This window comes from Manis pentadactyla, chromosome 12 (genome assembly GCF_030020395.1).
Source record: "Manis pentadactyla isolate mManPen7 chromosome 12, mManPen7.hap1, whole genome shotgun sequence".
Classification (NCBI taxonomy): Eukaryota; Metazoa; Chordata; class Mammalia; order Pholidota; family Manidae; genus Manis; species Manis pentadactyla.
Genome location: NC_080030.1, coordinates 58,763,008 through 58,779,595, shown reverse-complemented (window position 1 = coordinate 58,779,595; position 16,588 = coordinate 58,763,008). Strand labels below are relative to the sequence as shown.

The 16,588-nt window shown below is 34.0% G+C and overlaps 1 protein-coding gene across 4 annotated transcripts in view; it reads right to left on the bottom strand.

Moving 5' to 3' along the window:
• Window positions 1-1,509: 1,509 nt before the first annotated feature.
• Window positions 1,510-16,588, bottom strand: part of MED23 (mediator complex subunit 23) — a 52,078-nt gene continuing 36,999 nt past the window's right edge. For 3 of the 4 annotated variants that reach the window (XM_036903780.2, XM_036903781.2, XM_036903782.2), the window contains 12 exons: window positions 14,956-15,080; window positions 13,727-13,929; window positions 13,458-13,638; window positions 12,312-12,482; window positions 11,653-11,869; window positions 9,717-9,953; window positions 8,573-8,738; window positions 7,928-8,000; window positions 6,722-6,936; window positions 5,126-5,246; window positions 4,253-4,384; window positions 1,510-2,653 (listed from right to left, as the gene is read on the bottom strand). In XM_036903780.2, the coding sequence (XP_036759675.1) occupies window positions 2,486-2,653; window positions 4,253-4,384; window positions 5,126-5,246; window positions 6,722-6,936; window positions 7,928-8,000; window positions 8,573-8,738; window positions 9,717-9,953; window positions 11,653-11,869; window positions 12,312-12,482; window positions 13,458-13,638; window positions 13,727-13,929; window positions 14,956-15,080 (2,009 nt within the window). In that variant the 3' untranslated portion in view covers window positions 1,510-2,485. Of the gene's footprint in view, window positions 2,654-4,250; window positions 4,385-4,715; window positions 5,247-6,721; window positions 6,937-7,927; window positions 8,001-8,572; window positions 8,739-9,716; window positions 9,954-11,652; window positions 11,870-12,311; window positions 12,483-13,457; window positions 13,639-13,726; window positions 13,930-14,955; window positions 15,081-16,588 lie in introns of those variants that run through there. The other variant, XR_008992767.1, reaches the window with a different exon arrangement.

The window sequence follows — 16,588 nt, the reverse complement described above, 5'->3', positions numbered from 1 at the left end:
TCATGTGTAACATGCATAATCATAAGGCCTGGGAAAATTCCAAGTTCATTAATGTTAGATGACCATGTTTTACTTTTTCTAAACCTAAACATGATCCTGGTATATTTTAAGTGTGGTTGCTGTTCAGGTAGCCTTTTGGGAGATAGAATAAATGAAACTGCTATTTCATTTCTAAAATCTGCTAATTCAGATAGCGATTTCACCTAAAATTATCTGTGGCTTCCAAATGCCCCATCTTTCACTTATTGCAGTTCTAGCTACTGAGACATTTATTAGCTGAAATCGTTAGACATCCTAAAAGCTCATCTTGGCTCAGGAATATAGTGAGGAATGTGGAAAAAATAAATGAAAGCAAACTATAATCAAAACCGGGGAAGCAAATTCTTCCCCTTCACGTATAACTGAAATGGGCTCTGTAATGAAGCAGCCCCATGAAAAACTCTTTATTGCTGTTGCGACTACAGTAGCTGTGTATTAAAGAGCCTATAGCATCTGAGTTTTCACAGGCAACCCAGAATTTTAAAACTAACTATTGATATTATGGACTTTATAAGATTACATACTGAATTACTTTTAGATAAACGCAATTATGATGTATCTTACTCTAGAGTATATTGTCCCATACAGTAGTCATATGCGGTTATTTAAATTAATTAAAACTTAGTTAAAATAAAAATTCCATTCTACATTTCAAGTGCTCAATAGGCCCATATATCAAACAGCACAGATACAGACTAATTCTACCACTGAAGAAAGTCACATTGGACAGAATCACTCTAAAGTTACTATTAATTTTCAAAATGAGAGCTTTTAGGATATAATGAATATAAGGTATTTCTAGCCTCCCCCTCCTGACCCCAGTAAATTCTAAACCCAAATAAAGCTTCTGTCTTCTATTAATGTCTCTTATGTATAATTCTTTTAAAAGCCTATTTGGGGAAAAGCATATTACAATTTTTTAAGTGATAGAGGAAAAAACTGAATTTTTAATAGATGGGAATGTATATGTCCTTGAGAAAGTGATATTATTTTCACTTCCTTTATTCTGTTTGTATAATACCAGTGTCACAATGATTCCCATTCTAGGATCTCGAAGGAATATATTCCTCAAGGCAGCAAAAATATACTGAGACTATGTTAAGAGTAATAGTTGAGATCATTTCAGGATAAAATTTCTGGAGAATTTTAAGAATATTATTTTAGCTTAGAAAAATTACTGTATATACCATTATATAAATTTTAAGCTGGACTCGCATGGCAATTAAAATTTAGTGTTCATAATATTATGGACCATGAAGAAGATATAGGTCTAGGAATAATGTTTTTGGAAATAAAAACTTGAAGTATAGTTGGTTAAACTTCACTAACTCTTTTTTAAAAAAATCAGTAATTCTTAGTCCCTAGGGTCAATGGCTGTCACTAGCTGTAGTGTACAACCATGCGGATAGCCAGTTTTCTATTATAACCCAGCCAGCATACTGCCTGGCACACAGCAGACACTCATTCAAATTGTGTAATTAATCAGACAGTTTATTCATTCAACAGATTTCACTAATTATTTGTAAAGTTTTTACAATCTTAATGCCATTTCCCCCATGCCCAAATTAACAGTATGTCTCTCAAAATCTAGTACACCCTAAAGAACCAAATGTACATTATATTTAAAAATATAAATACTTAAAAATGTTAAGCTTATAAAAATTCAAAGAATCATATCTTGCAGGTGACGGTATCAACCTGGAAAAGCAACTGATTTACTTTTAAAAACAGATTGGAAAATCACCACTTATGCATGATTTTATTACTTTTATACATTGCTAAGTAGGCTATTTTCTTACATAGCTTCCAATTCATTTCATACAGTAAGTTCAAGTCCACAGAAAATGCAACTTTCCAGTCTACCTCAATAGGAACATTAGTTCATTTACTTGGATATCGATGATAAAAATTTTAAGCCACTTTAAAAAGAAGAGGAAACTGTTTGCTCCTACAATACAGTGAAATCTGGAGTCCTTAACTTGACAAAAACCTCTTTTCCCAAAGATACACCAAAAGAGATCTATGTAAAAAAGGATTTGTAATAACTAATTTACATGTGTGGTGCCTTTAAAACAATGCATTTGAAGACTGAATAAGTTATTAATAATAAAAAATAACAAAACCAATGGCTAAAATAGGAAAGATTAGAGTATTTAGTAAAAGGCATTTGATCACAGAGACTTCCATGTTCCTGGGTAGCTCTAATAAATTGTTATGAATATGAGCAACAGTAGCTTACTTAATCTCTTAGAGACAAAAATAGAGATAAGGAGATGGGAGTTATAAGGTGTCAATAGATTCATCATTTGAATCAAAATAAAACAGTCTGAACATCATTGCCTTCTACTACATCACACTATGTAGCATGATCATGAACAGATTGAAGAGATTTGAGTCCACTTCGAAGACAGGTGTTTCCACTTTCACCACATGGTACACCCTGACCTCACTGAGTTACCGGTAAAGACACTGGCCCCTGATTAGACTGAGGGGCTGGAGACCCACTATTTATGGCTTGTGGAGGAACAGCAGCTGGTTCCATCTTACTTATGTGTGTGATGAATCGAAGACGAAGTTTTAAAGCTGGTTTTAAATTACAGATAATCTTCTCCACCTAAGAAATAAAACACATTAAAAAATAATTTTAACCAGGTAACTTCAATGTCCCACCTTTAAAAAGCGATTTACACATATTTTGAGACAATAAACTATGCAGTTGAGTGGGGTGAATGAAAAGTTTCTCTGTATGGTTTGTGTTTTACCAAAAGCAGATAAAATTATTTATTTTGCATGAGAAAAAAATGTGTTCTCCCTCACACTCATTATATATAGCATATGCAAAAATAAATACTTATATATGGATATACTTATAAAAACATACCCACTTACGTGGCTAGTCACTCATCCCACTGCCAAAGCTACTATGGTTTACACCGGCAAGTTTATATATCCAAAAGTTTATCATCCTTTTAAAATGCCATTTTCACAGAAGCATGAAGCATGATTAAATTTGAAGTCCTTAGAATAACTTATGCCTGTAACGTTTCTCTACAAAGCTAATTTTTAAATTTTGATTTATACTTGGAATTCAAACTAAATAATATTAGACCTATTCTTACTTTAAACAGTTTAAAGAAATTGACACATCAAGCAGTTCCCATAGCATTCTTAGTTTTACTCAAGTGCTTTTTGACTTTACCAGGAAAGATCAACCATTAATAATTTTTCCATTCTGTATTCCCTTGTGTCAAAGTTTCTTAGGCCCAAATATAAAGGATATGCTAAATAATACTTCTGTACTAGCTTCCACGCAACTTTTCTTGACAATCCCGCTGAGGCATAAAGGAGTCAACATCCCCCTCCACCCCATGACCAAAGCTCCAAGGAAAAATCCAGTAGACTAGGATTCCTGCTTATATATGAATTTACTTTCCTTTCCCATTGTAGAAAGAAATAACATTAACATTATAAATTCATCTATATATCCTACCTCCATCCTTCTAAAACAGCTGAAACTTTTTTCGTACAGTTAGGAACCAAAATTCAGTTATGATTCAAGGAGGTCCTTTCCACTTTTACACAGCTCTATCAGCAAGTGGCTCTATATGTTCACTCAGAATGTGCCTCCCTTTAACTTCAACAGTTTATATGCCCTTTGAAGTGACACAGAAGAAATCTAATACTATTCTAAATGGCAACATTTCAAATAGTGAGGCCATGAACAATTCTCTAGGACTTTAAAAATTCAAATTAAGTATTCCCAGTTCCTTCAAATATCCCTCACTAATTATTCCCTTGACCCTCCTCCTGGTTTCAGTCTTCTAGTCATGCTGCAGTTTGTCCAGTGTACACAAATCACTGGGAACAGTAGGACTTTCTTCACTCAGAATGCAACACCTCTGGTCTTTTCAGTAGCCATGCTGTACTGTTTCTTCCTAATGAGATCACTACTAATAAACCACCTAGGTTTTTTCAGATGTCCTGTTGCAAATATCAAGGGGGAAAAGTGTGAGAAATTATAAAATATATTTACATTTACTTTAATACAATATCCAGAATAATGTCTCCTGTAGCCTAAAAAGGTCTGATATCAACCTTTTTCCCTTAAAAGAAAAATTAAACAAATATACTCCTCCAAACAAAAAAATTTACCACCATATGTTCCAGTTTTTCTAAATTAAACATCATTAAAAAATAATTAAAGTTAACTTACTTGCTCTTTTACACTGTCACCAGTAAACATATACTTCATATGATACAGGAAGTCACAGATGGGATCCATGTAATTTAAGTGGGTACTACACTGGTCTACATTCAGCAACATGTCATAAAATGCCACACCAATCTATTTAACAAATAATATAAAATTACTTAAATGGTCAGAAATGGTTCAATTCAGCATGATGCAGCAGGACTCCACTACAAGATGAACACAGAGGGATAACATGTTGTTGGAGACCTGTCACTACTCATACAAACCCCTGTTCACTTGGGATGTGATGTGGCCTGCATTTATAATGGAATGCAAGTATTACAAAATGTCCTATAATAAAGCTTAATAAAATTTCTCTTCATAACTTAGTAATTTATCTTAAAATTAAGAGATAGTCCTTTTCCTAGGAACCATCTCTCAATTTCTGGGATAAGTACAGCCTCAGGAATATTTTAGATTGTACCTTCTTTGTTCCATGCAGTAGCTTATACTTTATGTTCTATCCCTGGTCCATTTTCTTTCTCTATGTTCTTGTTATTCTTGTTATAGGTGACTGATTCATCCATTCCCATGATTTTAATTAATTCCTCTGTTCTCTAGTACATGTTCTCAAATGTGCTTCTCCATCCTTTTCTTCTCAACTTTGAGGATAGGTACTCTCCCCTGTATCTCCAATTCAACGCATCCCACAGCAAACTCATAGGTGTACTAAGTTAATGGGCACATTAAGTCCTCTAAAATTGCTCTTAGCTTCTACTAAACTGATTTCATTACTGATGGTTATGATAGGCAATTTGAAAAACACTGGGAAAGAAATCTAAGAAGACCTTTTAAAACTTAATCTCATCACAGAATACCCAAATTACACTTTACCTCTATCATACATCGAGTTCTCTCTTGCTGAAATCTTTGCAAAAATGGTCCCACAAGATGGTACACATAAAGCAACTGGAATTCAGTCTTCACTACAGGAAGAAGTACTTCAGTAAGAAACCTAAAATTTGAAGATAAAAATAAAAATTTCTTGTGACCTGAAATCTGTTGAATTGTTTGACTTTTGTTAATATAGCCTATTTAAGTATTTGCAAAACTTGTAGTAATTTAAAAGTTCCTTTTAATTTTGATAACATTTCTAATTAACGTTACATCTCTCACTAGCTCTACTTTCATCTGATTACTGAAATAAACTAACTTCAGATTTAGGAGTCATACTTTTTTAAAAATTTTAGTTACATATTTATTAACTTATTTATTTTTGTTTTTACAAATTTGTTTTTGAGTATTTTATTTTACTTTCACATCTTTATTTTACAAAAAGATATTAATCAAGAGTTTGCTTTATCTATTTGCTCTATCTTGAATATTTATCTATGTCACTAGATATAGACCTTCACAATACTTTTCATGGCAGCATATTATTCTTGTTCATCACTTCAGTAAGAATCGAGAGTGAAGGGAATAAAATTATGTGTGCTCAATTGCTATCTTTTCAGAAGTCTTGATTCACAGTAAGCTTCCTATTCTTTTTTTTTTTTTTCCAGACTGAGGCATATTTATTGAAGGTATAGTTTAGAGAGGAAAGCAGAGCCACAACAGGCAGAGTAGCCACGCCTCTGTGGCCTGTTGGCTCTTTTTTTTTTTTTAAGGTATCATTGATATACAATCGTATGCTCAGATTTCACATGAGCAATATTGTGGTTACTACATTCCCCCTATTATCAAGTCCCCACCATATAATCCATTATAGTCACTGTTAGGAGTCATTCTTACAGTAAAATTACTGGATGACAGAAGGCAAATTACAGGTATCCTCTGCTTTCTGAAAGTTTGTGTTATGTCGCTTTGCTTTCATGGAAGACCTACATTAGTACCTATTTTCAATAACTAAAAGAAATCTGAAGAGGATTTTACTTTTATGAAAAAAGCAGTTACCTACTAATATGGGTCTTTTATAAAAGAATAGTGTGATGTGAACTTTCAGAAAGTAAGGAATACTCTTGGCTTTATACCATGTCAGCTTATGAAAGGTTTCATAGAAATGCTCTACTTTCTAAGAGTGGGGAAACCCTGTATTTAAAATAAAAAAAGAAAAACCAATTTAATATATATGCTGTTCTTAAGAAATTGAATCTAATTAATATCAATTTTAAATAATCAGAAAATAGGCTAATATAAGTTATTCAGTTTAAAAAGCAGCTTTTGGGATTTCTGCAGAATAAGCATGCATTTGACTAAGCCTCCTGAAACTGTAATGGAAAATTAGTTACCATGTTATTACTTTTACATATAACAATACATTTTTTTCAAACAATTTTGAAATAAAAGAGGCTTTCTAATGATCTCAAAGTGCTACTTAATTAAAACTTATTTTTCAAGTTGTTTTTACTGAATGATATATATATTTCATATATAAATGAGATTTTTAAAAAATGAAAGAAGCCATTTTTATTTAGAAATCATAATACCTACTTGGGAATGAGAGAAAGTTGCCCAATGCTAGAATGGTGCCACACAGCATGTGCTAGAGCTAATGTATAGCTACAGCTCATCTCGGAATACGACTGATGACAAGCAGTGAAATCAAAGAGGCGAAATGGATAGCCAACCCACTCTGTCTCAGACGTCAAGCTGGGACTGCTGATAACACTCACAATTCGATCATGAAGGACAATCCAATACGGCTCCTTTAAAACCAGAGGAAAGCCTGATGAAAAACATCACTTACCTAGCATTCCTCCCCGTATCCAGTATTCCACTCCAAAGCCTGAAATAACAAGTCTTTCTCATTCTTTAAGGTTTTCTACTTATCCTGTGTTAGCCTTTGTGTAGGAGATCTCGAAATTAAAACTGGGTGATTCATAATGAGTTCAATTAAGTCAGTTAAGGACCTGGGGAAAGTGCCTGCAAGTTAGAGGGTTCAATACCTGCATCTGTCCAGTTCACTTAGTGCTTTGACACTTCCATACAGTAAATCACCTTTACCAACATTTACTATATAGACAACATTGGAACATTTACATAATTCAGAAACAGATACTATATATTTTGGAGGTGTATTAGGAAAAAATGATTCATAGAAGTGTATAATCAAACAAGTCTGGAGAGCACAGGGTAGACAGTATTACTGACATTCAAAGATATCACAACAGACTATTAGTGCTGACGAGACACGTGCAAGTCACAGAACAGAGACTTCCTGTAGGCAGAGAAGTCAAACAAGGGTTAGCTGAAGACACAGGCCCTGAGCTGGCAAAGAATGAGTAGGTTTTAGAGAAGCTGACAGAAGGAAGAAGGTTCTGATGTAATGTCATATTCTCTAATATATCAGAAATACCTGAAACACATCTCAACAAGAATTATTTGCATAAGCAAAGGCTCCGGACATACAACATGTTAAATGGTCAAAAGTAGATCAGATTTTATTGTAAAAACTAAGGATGGAACCAAAGGATTCAGGGACCCTTAAGTCAGATAGATTCCTTTAGATCTAATGCACACATAAAATTACCAATATAGATCTTTGAGGTGTGAACAATATGAAAATTAAAAAACATGAAACACTTTCTTAATTGTATGATGTCCTTGTACAAGGACATGTTATATACATCTTAGTTTTGTGGCTGACAGGAAAAGCTGCATCCCATTACTATATACAAGTCACAGTTATTAACTTACTGGTAGGGCAGTGATTATCAATCCAATTGCATTCATCCATGCTGTAATGTTCTCTCTTGGCACTAAAGGCTGACTAAATATGAGAAAAAAGAAAAAAAATGTGAAATTACAAAAACATTTTATATTGTTGGCAATGAACCTTATTTTAAGAATATGTATAATTTGGGGGCTGACAAGTGACATATTTCAATAAAACTACAATGGATTTTTAGCAAGTAAAAATCTAATATACAGAAATGCTAAGTAATGCCTTCTTTTCTGTGTTGTCTCCTTTAACAATAGTTGCTAGGTTAAAAGACTATCTTTACTTATTTATACTTCTCCAATCATTATTCCCTACTTTATGCTAATCTTTAAGAAAGAAATCTTGAAAATTACCTTTAGTGAGAAATCGACACTATTCCTAATTAAATGCCAAACAGGTAATAAAGAGTAGAAGTGTAGAAGTGAGAACAAACCCAGTCTTCTGACTTTCTCCAGGGCTCATTTGTGAGCCTATGTCACAAAGATACCTACATCACAAAAGACAGATATAGCCAACATGCACCAGCCTTAGGACAATGGGTTTGGCTAATAGCTCCAAATAAAATAAAATTCTCTTTCCTCATAAACAATGAATCTTATCGCCTGAAACAGGATACATACCTTTTCAGTACAACATTCAAAAGAGCGTTTCCAACATCTTTGCCTGAAACATCCAAGGCCATGAGCTCCACACAAGTAACATGCAGTGCATGGGCGGCCGGGTTGGGAAACTCATTGAATCTCCAGTCACAGTTTGGGAATGGGCCAGGAGATTTGCCAGCCATTGGTGCAGATGATTAAAGCAATAACTATTTGATTATTTTGAGATTAATGGCTCACATGCGTAGAGTCTTTACAGCTTTCAAATGTTCCACATGTAAACATCTCATTTGATTATCAATTTATCTGATTACGCACCCCCCAAGAAGTGGTTTACCGAGATTAAAAGGCAATTAGTACAAACCAAATACAAATAAGTTTGACACAACTGAAATGTATTGATAGCAACCTTGTGATCAACCACAAGGTATAAATGGTCATCTTGTATAGGGGTACTTTTGTAAGTGTCATGTCATGGCTATGACATGATAGCCACAGATGCAACCACAGTATCCCTAAGGCTTCATCAACCTGTGTCTTTTAGTATTTATAGAACAGTGAATAAGAAAAGTACTTTATAAAAAGTAATTCTTTTACTTCAGGAAATAATTATTTTGTGGAGGAAAATAAATCATGCTTATTTATATAAAATTGGTCTATCTAGTAAATAATGGCATGGTGTATAGACATATTAAATGTAGAGTGATAATAACTTAAAATGTGTAATCAAAACAAGGAAATAAAAATACCAATAGAGCAGCCTTTTCACTAGAAAGAGAGAAAAGCAAGTTTTACTATACTCTATTGATATCTTAAAAAACATTGAAGGATTTATTTAAAGCAACAAAATTCTATGCTCTCTAGTAGCAAACAGATGTATGTACTACAATATATAGTATATTATTTAGAAAAGTATTTTTTTCTTTGAAACAAATCTCATAAGGTCTGTTTTTAAATACACATTTTAAGGGAGTAAATTTCTGCCTATCTGTGATGATGCTAGTTTAAGATCTCAAAACCTTTACAAAAGTAATAAAAATTATCTTTAAAAAATTGAAGTCTTGGCATGTATAAAAAATACTACCTTTAAAAGACAATATATGCTCTCTCAAATCAACATATAGCTATTTCTGAAGGGTCTAGAAAATCATAATAAAAAGGATATTATCTACTAGTCTGCCTATCAATCTGCAATAGTAGGAGTCATCTGGGACCCAAGGATTGTCTTCTCGTACATTCATAGCACCTTTCAGGTAAGTGTCACTTAGACACCAACCTTGCGGTCGATTATCCTTGAGTGAACCAATGATGGCATGGACAAGTTTTCGTTTCAGATGTGGACGATCTCTCAGGTGCATTTCATAATAGTGTAGAGTATTATACAAATAAGTAACTGGACGATCTGCCAAGAGGAAAAGAGATCACTACATTTTTTACCTGGTTAATGACAACTGTGAAAAACTAATCCTCTCTTTTCAAGATCACCGAAAAAACAGCTCAGAAGCTTATGAAACGATTTCACATGCTGGACAATTGCATACAATGAATATTTTTATTTTAGGACAAGCAGAAGGCTTCTGTTTATATATACACACATATACATATCTACAGCTTGAATTTAAGGAAATCTATCATATCTTGAGGTGGCAATTCCACTTCTGGAAATTTGTCCTGCAAATATGACCTATGTGCAAGGAATATCACTGCAGTCCTGTTTACTCTAGCAAAAGTTTAGAATGACCTAAATGGCCCTAAATGGCCCAGGGGGGGTGGTTAAGTAAACCATGGCAAGGATGAGGCAGCTTTTTATGTACAGACACAAAATAACCCCAATACATTACAAAGGTAGAAAACACAAGGAAGCAGAACAGTGTATATATTATCTATTACTTTTGCAAAAACAACAACCACCACCACTCCAGAATATCCAAGAAGGAGACACAAGAAACTGTTAACAGTGGGTGCCTACAGAGAAAGAATCTGGCTATCGGAGGACAGGGATGGGGCTATTATTTTTTACTGCACAGCTTTATGTACCATGTACATACACTACCTAATCCAAAAGAAGAATGTTTTTAAAGGAATGCCCATTACCTGTTCTGTAGGGCTGAAACACAAATCAGATTTCTGCTCTGGAGGAAGACTTCTTAGATAAAGGACTAAGAACTGTCCCCAGGATAAATACACTTTTCCAGTAGTGGCTGTCCCAGGACTTTCACATTTGTCACTGACTCCATCATTGTCTAGTCAGCAGCTTAAGGCTTTAAAGTTATCCTTGATTTCTTTCTTTTGATAATCTTCCCATAACCAGCCAATCAAGGTCTATTCCTTCATCCTTGACTATCTGTCCCTTCTTTTTCATTTCCAATGCCATCACACTTATTTAGATACTAATCACATACCTACATTTTTTGACATAAGTCTTTGAAATGGCTTCCTCGTAAGTTCTACAGCTGAATCTATAACTATAATCTTTCTAAAATAATGTTTTCCATGCCATGACCTTACTCAGTAACTCCTAGTTGACTCTCGATTATCTGCAGGTTATATAACCAAAACTTCTCAGCCTGCCATTTAAGGTAATTTACCATCAGGAACAACATATGAATTTTCAGGTTAGCCCAATGAGGAGACTGTTTTCAAAATGCTTTGTTTTTAATACTTCCATATTTTTCTAAGGGATTCCTTCTGCTTAGTATGCTCTCTTCTTTTGGTTTATACACAAATCACATACATTATAGTTCAAGTTCTATCTATCCAAGAAGGCTGCCAAGATCCATTTAGTTCATAGTAACAGCAGTCTGTTTTGAATTCATACTTTTCTCCTTCTATGTCCATTGACAATTAGTCAAACACTATATAAAATAAGTCATCTCTCACATATCACTTTTTTTGCTGTTTAACACATTACTATGATCTATGTAGTCATATTTTATGTTGTCTATTTTATATTTCACAGTATCATTGCCATAGCAATTGGCCCCAAAATAGTTTTATTAAAAAAAGTTAAGCCTTTACAACAACTATTTCCCATATGGTCATGCCCAGGATAGTTTTGTTTATAGAGCTACTGGATGGAATTAAAATTTGAAAAAGCTCACCATGAAATTTATATAAGCCTCCTAGGTGATCTAGTAGAGTTTCCAATGATTTGGATACTGGAAGCAACTCTAAAAATCTGTGGATTACTATATCAAATACTGGAAGGAATCGGAGACACACATTTCCAAAATAGATGGGTAGATAGGGGGACTGGATCTGCACAGGAGGATCGACTTGCTCTGCCAGGCCCTCAAAATACAACTTCTCTGGATATTTCTGTGGAAGTGAGAAAATGGTAAATATTTACGGCATCTTTTTTTATTCTCGTGAAACAAGAGCTAAATAAACTTTCCACTCTTAAAAGAATATGAAACCATGTCTGCTCCTGCAATGCAATATAATCTAGATTGCAATGCAAGTAAATCCTCTACTTGACAAAAATCTCTTTTATCACAAAGAAACACCAAAAGAGACTTATATATAAAAGGCTTTGTAATAATTATTTTCATTTTTGTAAGTACCATGTCTACTAAAACCACAGTTTCAATTTATTAATATTAAAGATACTCTAGAACCTAGAGAAGCTTACAGAGCTAATTTACTTCTCTACAGACCAGAGAGAAAACAGCAGAACCACAGAGAACACAGCTAAATCAATTAGCTAAATAATCTAAGTAAGCTAAAAAAGGTTGATGGAATGACTATTTGGAATGAGTACCTTGTGGTAATTCATGTGCTTGGTGTGCCAGTCGTTCTGCAGCCAGTGTTCTGGGGAATTTTCCTTCACAAAGTCACTTACTCGATTTCTAAAATCATTTGGTTTGAGTAATAGCAACTGAATTATGAAATAACAAACCTGTGCTTCATTTCCTTCATGACTACGCATGGCCTTCGAATCAAAGACAACAGAAAAATGAATAATGCCCAACCTGTGCAGAAGCATCATTCTGCTACTTAATAGCCTGCATTTGAATACAGTAAAATCTTACTATTAGGGCTTTATTATATTGCTAATATACCCCAAACCAATTGTTCAGCATTCCACAAACATATCTGACCTTTTCTTGCCTATTTTTGTTTCTCACCATTCCTTCTGCCTGGGATGTTCACCTTTATTTTTTGAAATTTAATCCAACCTTCAAGATCCATCACCTCAGTAAATGTAATCTCTTGTTTTCTGGTAATATATTCCCTTTCCCTCCACCTCCTTCTTTCCTTTTTATTTGACTGATTTACAGACTTTTCTTATTTCCCCTACTAGGTTATAACCCATCTCTATATTCTTACTTCAAGCTCTGAGGTTAATATTTACCAACTAAGTCACCCCAAATATTACCACTATAGTATTAAAAACATAGTACTTTCTAGCCTGGTTCAGTATTTTCTTAAAATTCTAGACCAAAGTCAGGAAAAAAAACCTTTTGGGGATTATTAGGTTGCTATGAGAAATATTCAGTTATGACTGAATACCGAAGTGTACAGAAATAGTTATTAGCACCCTGCAAAGAAATGCAGTGCATTTTCACTATCTCCTCCTTTTGTGGGAGCCTTTGAGAATCAACTGAGGATCTAACTGCTTGAACTTTCAGAGCATCACAAGGCCAGAACTATGCCTGCAGTATTTACTTTATGCCTTCTGTACACAGAACAAAGCAAATATTTAATATATATTTATTTAATGACCCAATAAAGAAATGGGAAAAACCCTAGCTTTTCCAGGAAGTGACAGCAGTGCTTGATTATAGTATAAATTCATTAAATCCTTAGAAGTGATATAGAGTAGATGAGCACAAGATCCATTTGTCACACACCTTGATTCAAGAGAAAATGAGACAAATTTATTATTAAGTAAGTATATTCTTACCAAGCAGAGAATTAACCTGTCCAATGTAACAATGTTGTACTTCCATACCATGTCATTAAGGATTTCAATGCATTTGTTGAGTTGCTGACCCCCAGCAGATGTAGAGAACTCATATACCAGGAAATCTGCAAAGGTTCGTACATGGGCTACCAAAGCCCTGGCTCCAATTCTCTCTAATACTCTGGAAAGCAGAAGTAAAAAAATAAATTATATTGCTGTATGGTATAATGACTTCCCAAATGGAACATAGACCTATGTTTTTGACTTACCTATAGCCAATCTGATTAATATGATCTGTGTCCAAGAGCATTTTCCAGAGAAGACAAAGGAAGAGAGGAGAACCTTGCACAGCAAAGTGGGTAATGATGTCATTTTCACTGCTCATTGATTTCCACTTCCTGTACTCCTCCTCCACGTTTTTTTTCAGATTAAAACGGCTTTCCTGAGGTACATTATTTTGTTTGAAGAATGCCTAAAAGGAAGATCAGAAATTTATTTCAATGGTTGTAGTAAAAAGAACACTGGCTATAGAGTCAAGAAACCAGTTCTAGGTTTGACTCTGACACTATAAATTCTAGGTGACCTCAAGCAACTTAATTATCAATTATTTTCTATACTGGGAAAATATGTAGACTTTATTACATTATTTCAAAGTTCCTTTTCTAAATTTCCTAAACAGAAATTCTAAGCAAGCCTGAATTCAGTTTCTCCAATCATTTGTTAATACTTCTGCTCATATTTGAAAAAAAAGAAAAAGTAATGTATGTACCCTTTGTTATATACTTTAGTGTATCTCTAACAAAAATCATTACACTAGCCCAGTGGTTCTCAGAGGATGGTCCCCAGACCACCACTATCAGAATCACGTGGCATCTGTAAGAAATGCAAATTCTGAGGCTCCATCCCAGACCTACTGAATTGGCAGCTGTGTGGCTGAGCCCAGCAGTTTATAGCTAAATAAACCTTCCAGGTGATTCTAGTAAGTTTGGGAACTAGTGCCCTAGTCCAATCAGGAGTTATAGAAAACAGATATTCATTATGCCTAAAATTTTCTCTGAAAAGTAGAAGACAAATAAGATTTTCCCTTCTCTATAGTATAAAATCTGAGTTTGTAGTTTTCTCTGCATGATTAAAAAAACAAATTCAGTCAAGTGTAGAATGTATGTACTCTGTGAAACTCCATTAAATTGTATTTCTCCCCATTTCAGCTCTATGAGAAATAATTTTTCAGATAATATGTTAATTCTTACAAGATTCCAAAATCACCAAGTAGTAAGATGAAACCCTAATTAAAAAATTTTTAGAATATATCCAGTTACAGACTAGGACAAGGAACAACTCAAGAGATTTTTGGAAGTAACAGCAAAGATTAAAAAAAAAAAAGAAAGAAACAAAAGCTACCTGTCTTTGGATGGCACCAAAACTAACTCTCTAGGATAACACTGAGAGGGAAGAATGACATCATATACACTCAATATGTAACTGAAGACCAAATTACCTGTAGTGGGCCTGGAAAACAGCTGAGAGTGTGTGAAGCCCAGTTATGAGGAGTAAAACTCATGATGGTCTGAAGTATGTCTTTACACCAAGTTCCCTGAATTGAATCAGAGCCTGTAAAAAAATCTAAACATAAACAAACATATGTGATCCAGATATAAATGACCATATCCACAATTCAAAAATGACTGTCACAGAGAAAGTCATGAACAATTATGTATACTCAGAGAATATCTAGGCAGTACATTCACTACTTCACTAGTTATATTCAGCTTAGGATACTTTTTAGTTTATGAATGATTTGAATTATCACATTAGTAAATATGAACACAATTTGTGAAAAGAAGACAGAAGACATTGATAATCTTTATTCCTAAGATGACAGAGCACCAATGATACAGCAGTGGTACTGGTCACCATAACTGCTCATTTAGTTCACTCAGAGAATTAGTACTTTACTGAACCAAGGGAATAGAATTAAGAAATGAAATATCCTTTCTGGTGGTTAAGACAGCTATAGACTACAAGTATAACTCTCCAAATCAAAGAAGTTTATTTATGTAAAATAAGATTATTTACACAAATGTATTTGAGGTTGATAAATTTAGTAACTATTTCTTTAAAACAGCAGTTCTCAAAGCATGGTCTGTGGACTCTGTGGGCCCCCAATATCCTTTCCAGTATTCAATGAGGTCAAAGCTGTTAAAATAATACTAAGACACCACTGGCCTGTTTACTTGGTATGTGCACTGGTGGTGCAAAGGCAACAGCGGGTAAAACTGCTGTCCTTTGGAACAAATCAAACAGTGGCACCAGACTATACTAATAGTCATTGCAATCTTTAGCACAACACACTCAGTGGAAAAAAAAGTTACAACTTCACTTAAGTATATCATTGATGAAGAAGTAAAAAAAGGATTTTATCTCAGCCCTTAAGCATACCCATTTTTAATATTCCATGTGACAAAGTGGAAGTATGCATAAAATGTCCCAGCTAGACATTGAAGTATAATGGGTATCTTGAGGAAAAGTAGTTATGCAGTTGTTTGAGTACTGAATTAAACTAGCTCTTTTTTTCATGGATTTCCAATTTTACTTGAATGAACATCTGACATAAACCTATGTGCAGATGTGGGCAAAAAACAGACATTTTCTTGAAAATTAACAAGGGTAGCCTGTCACTTCAAGGAAAACAAATGACTGCATCTTTTACTGATGGTAAAATTTGACTTTTCAAGTGAAAATTAGAGTTTTGGAAAAGTTGTTTCCACTACCACAAGCTTGACAGCTTCACAAAACTTAAGACTTTTCTAATGAAACTTGCATAGTGACTTTAAAAAATGTAATTTTAGGATACTGTATAATGAAATGTGTCAACATTTTTCAATGTTTTCCAAAAAACTAATTTGTTAAGTTACAAAATACACATGCATTAAAAAAAATCATTAAATGTAAAAGTGGACCAATGGATGATAATGTAACAGAGAACAAAAAGTTCAGAGAAGGAATTCTGGATCCCACATTGCAACTAAAATTTAAGAAACTATCATTTTGGGCTTGAGAAAAAGATGGTGGCATGAGAAGTGAGGCAAAAACCTCCCAAAACCACATCTAACACAAAAATAGAGCAAATA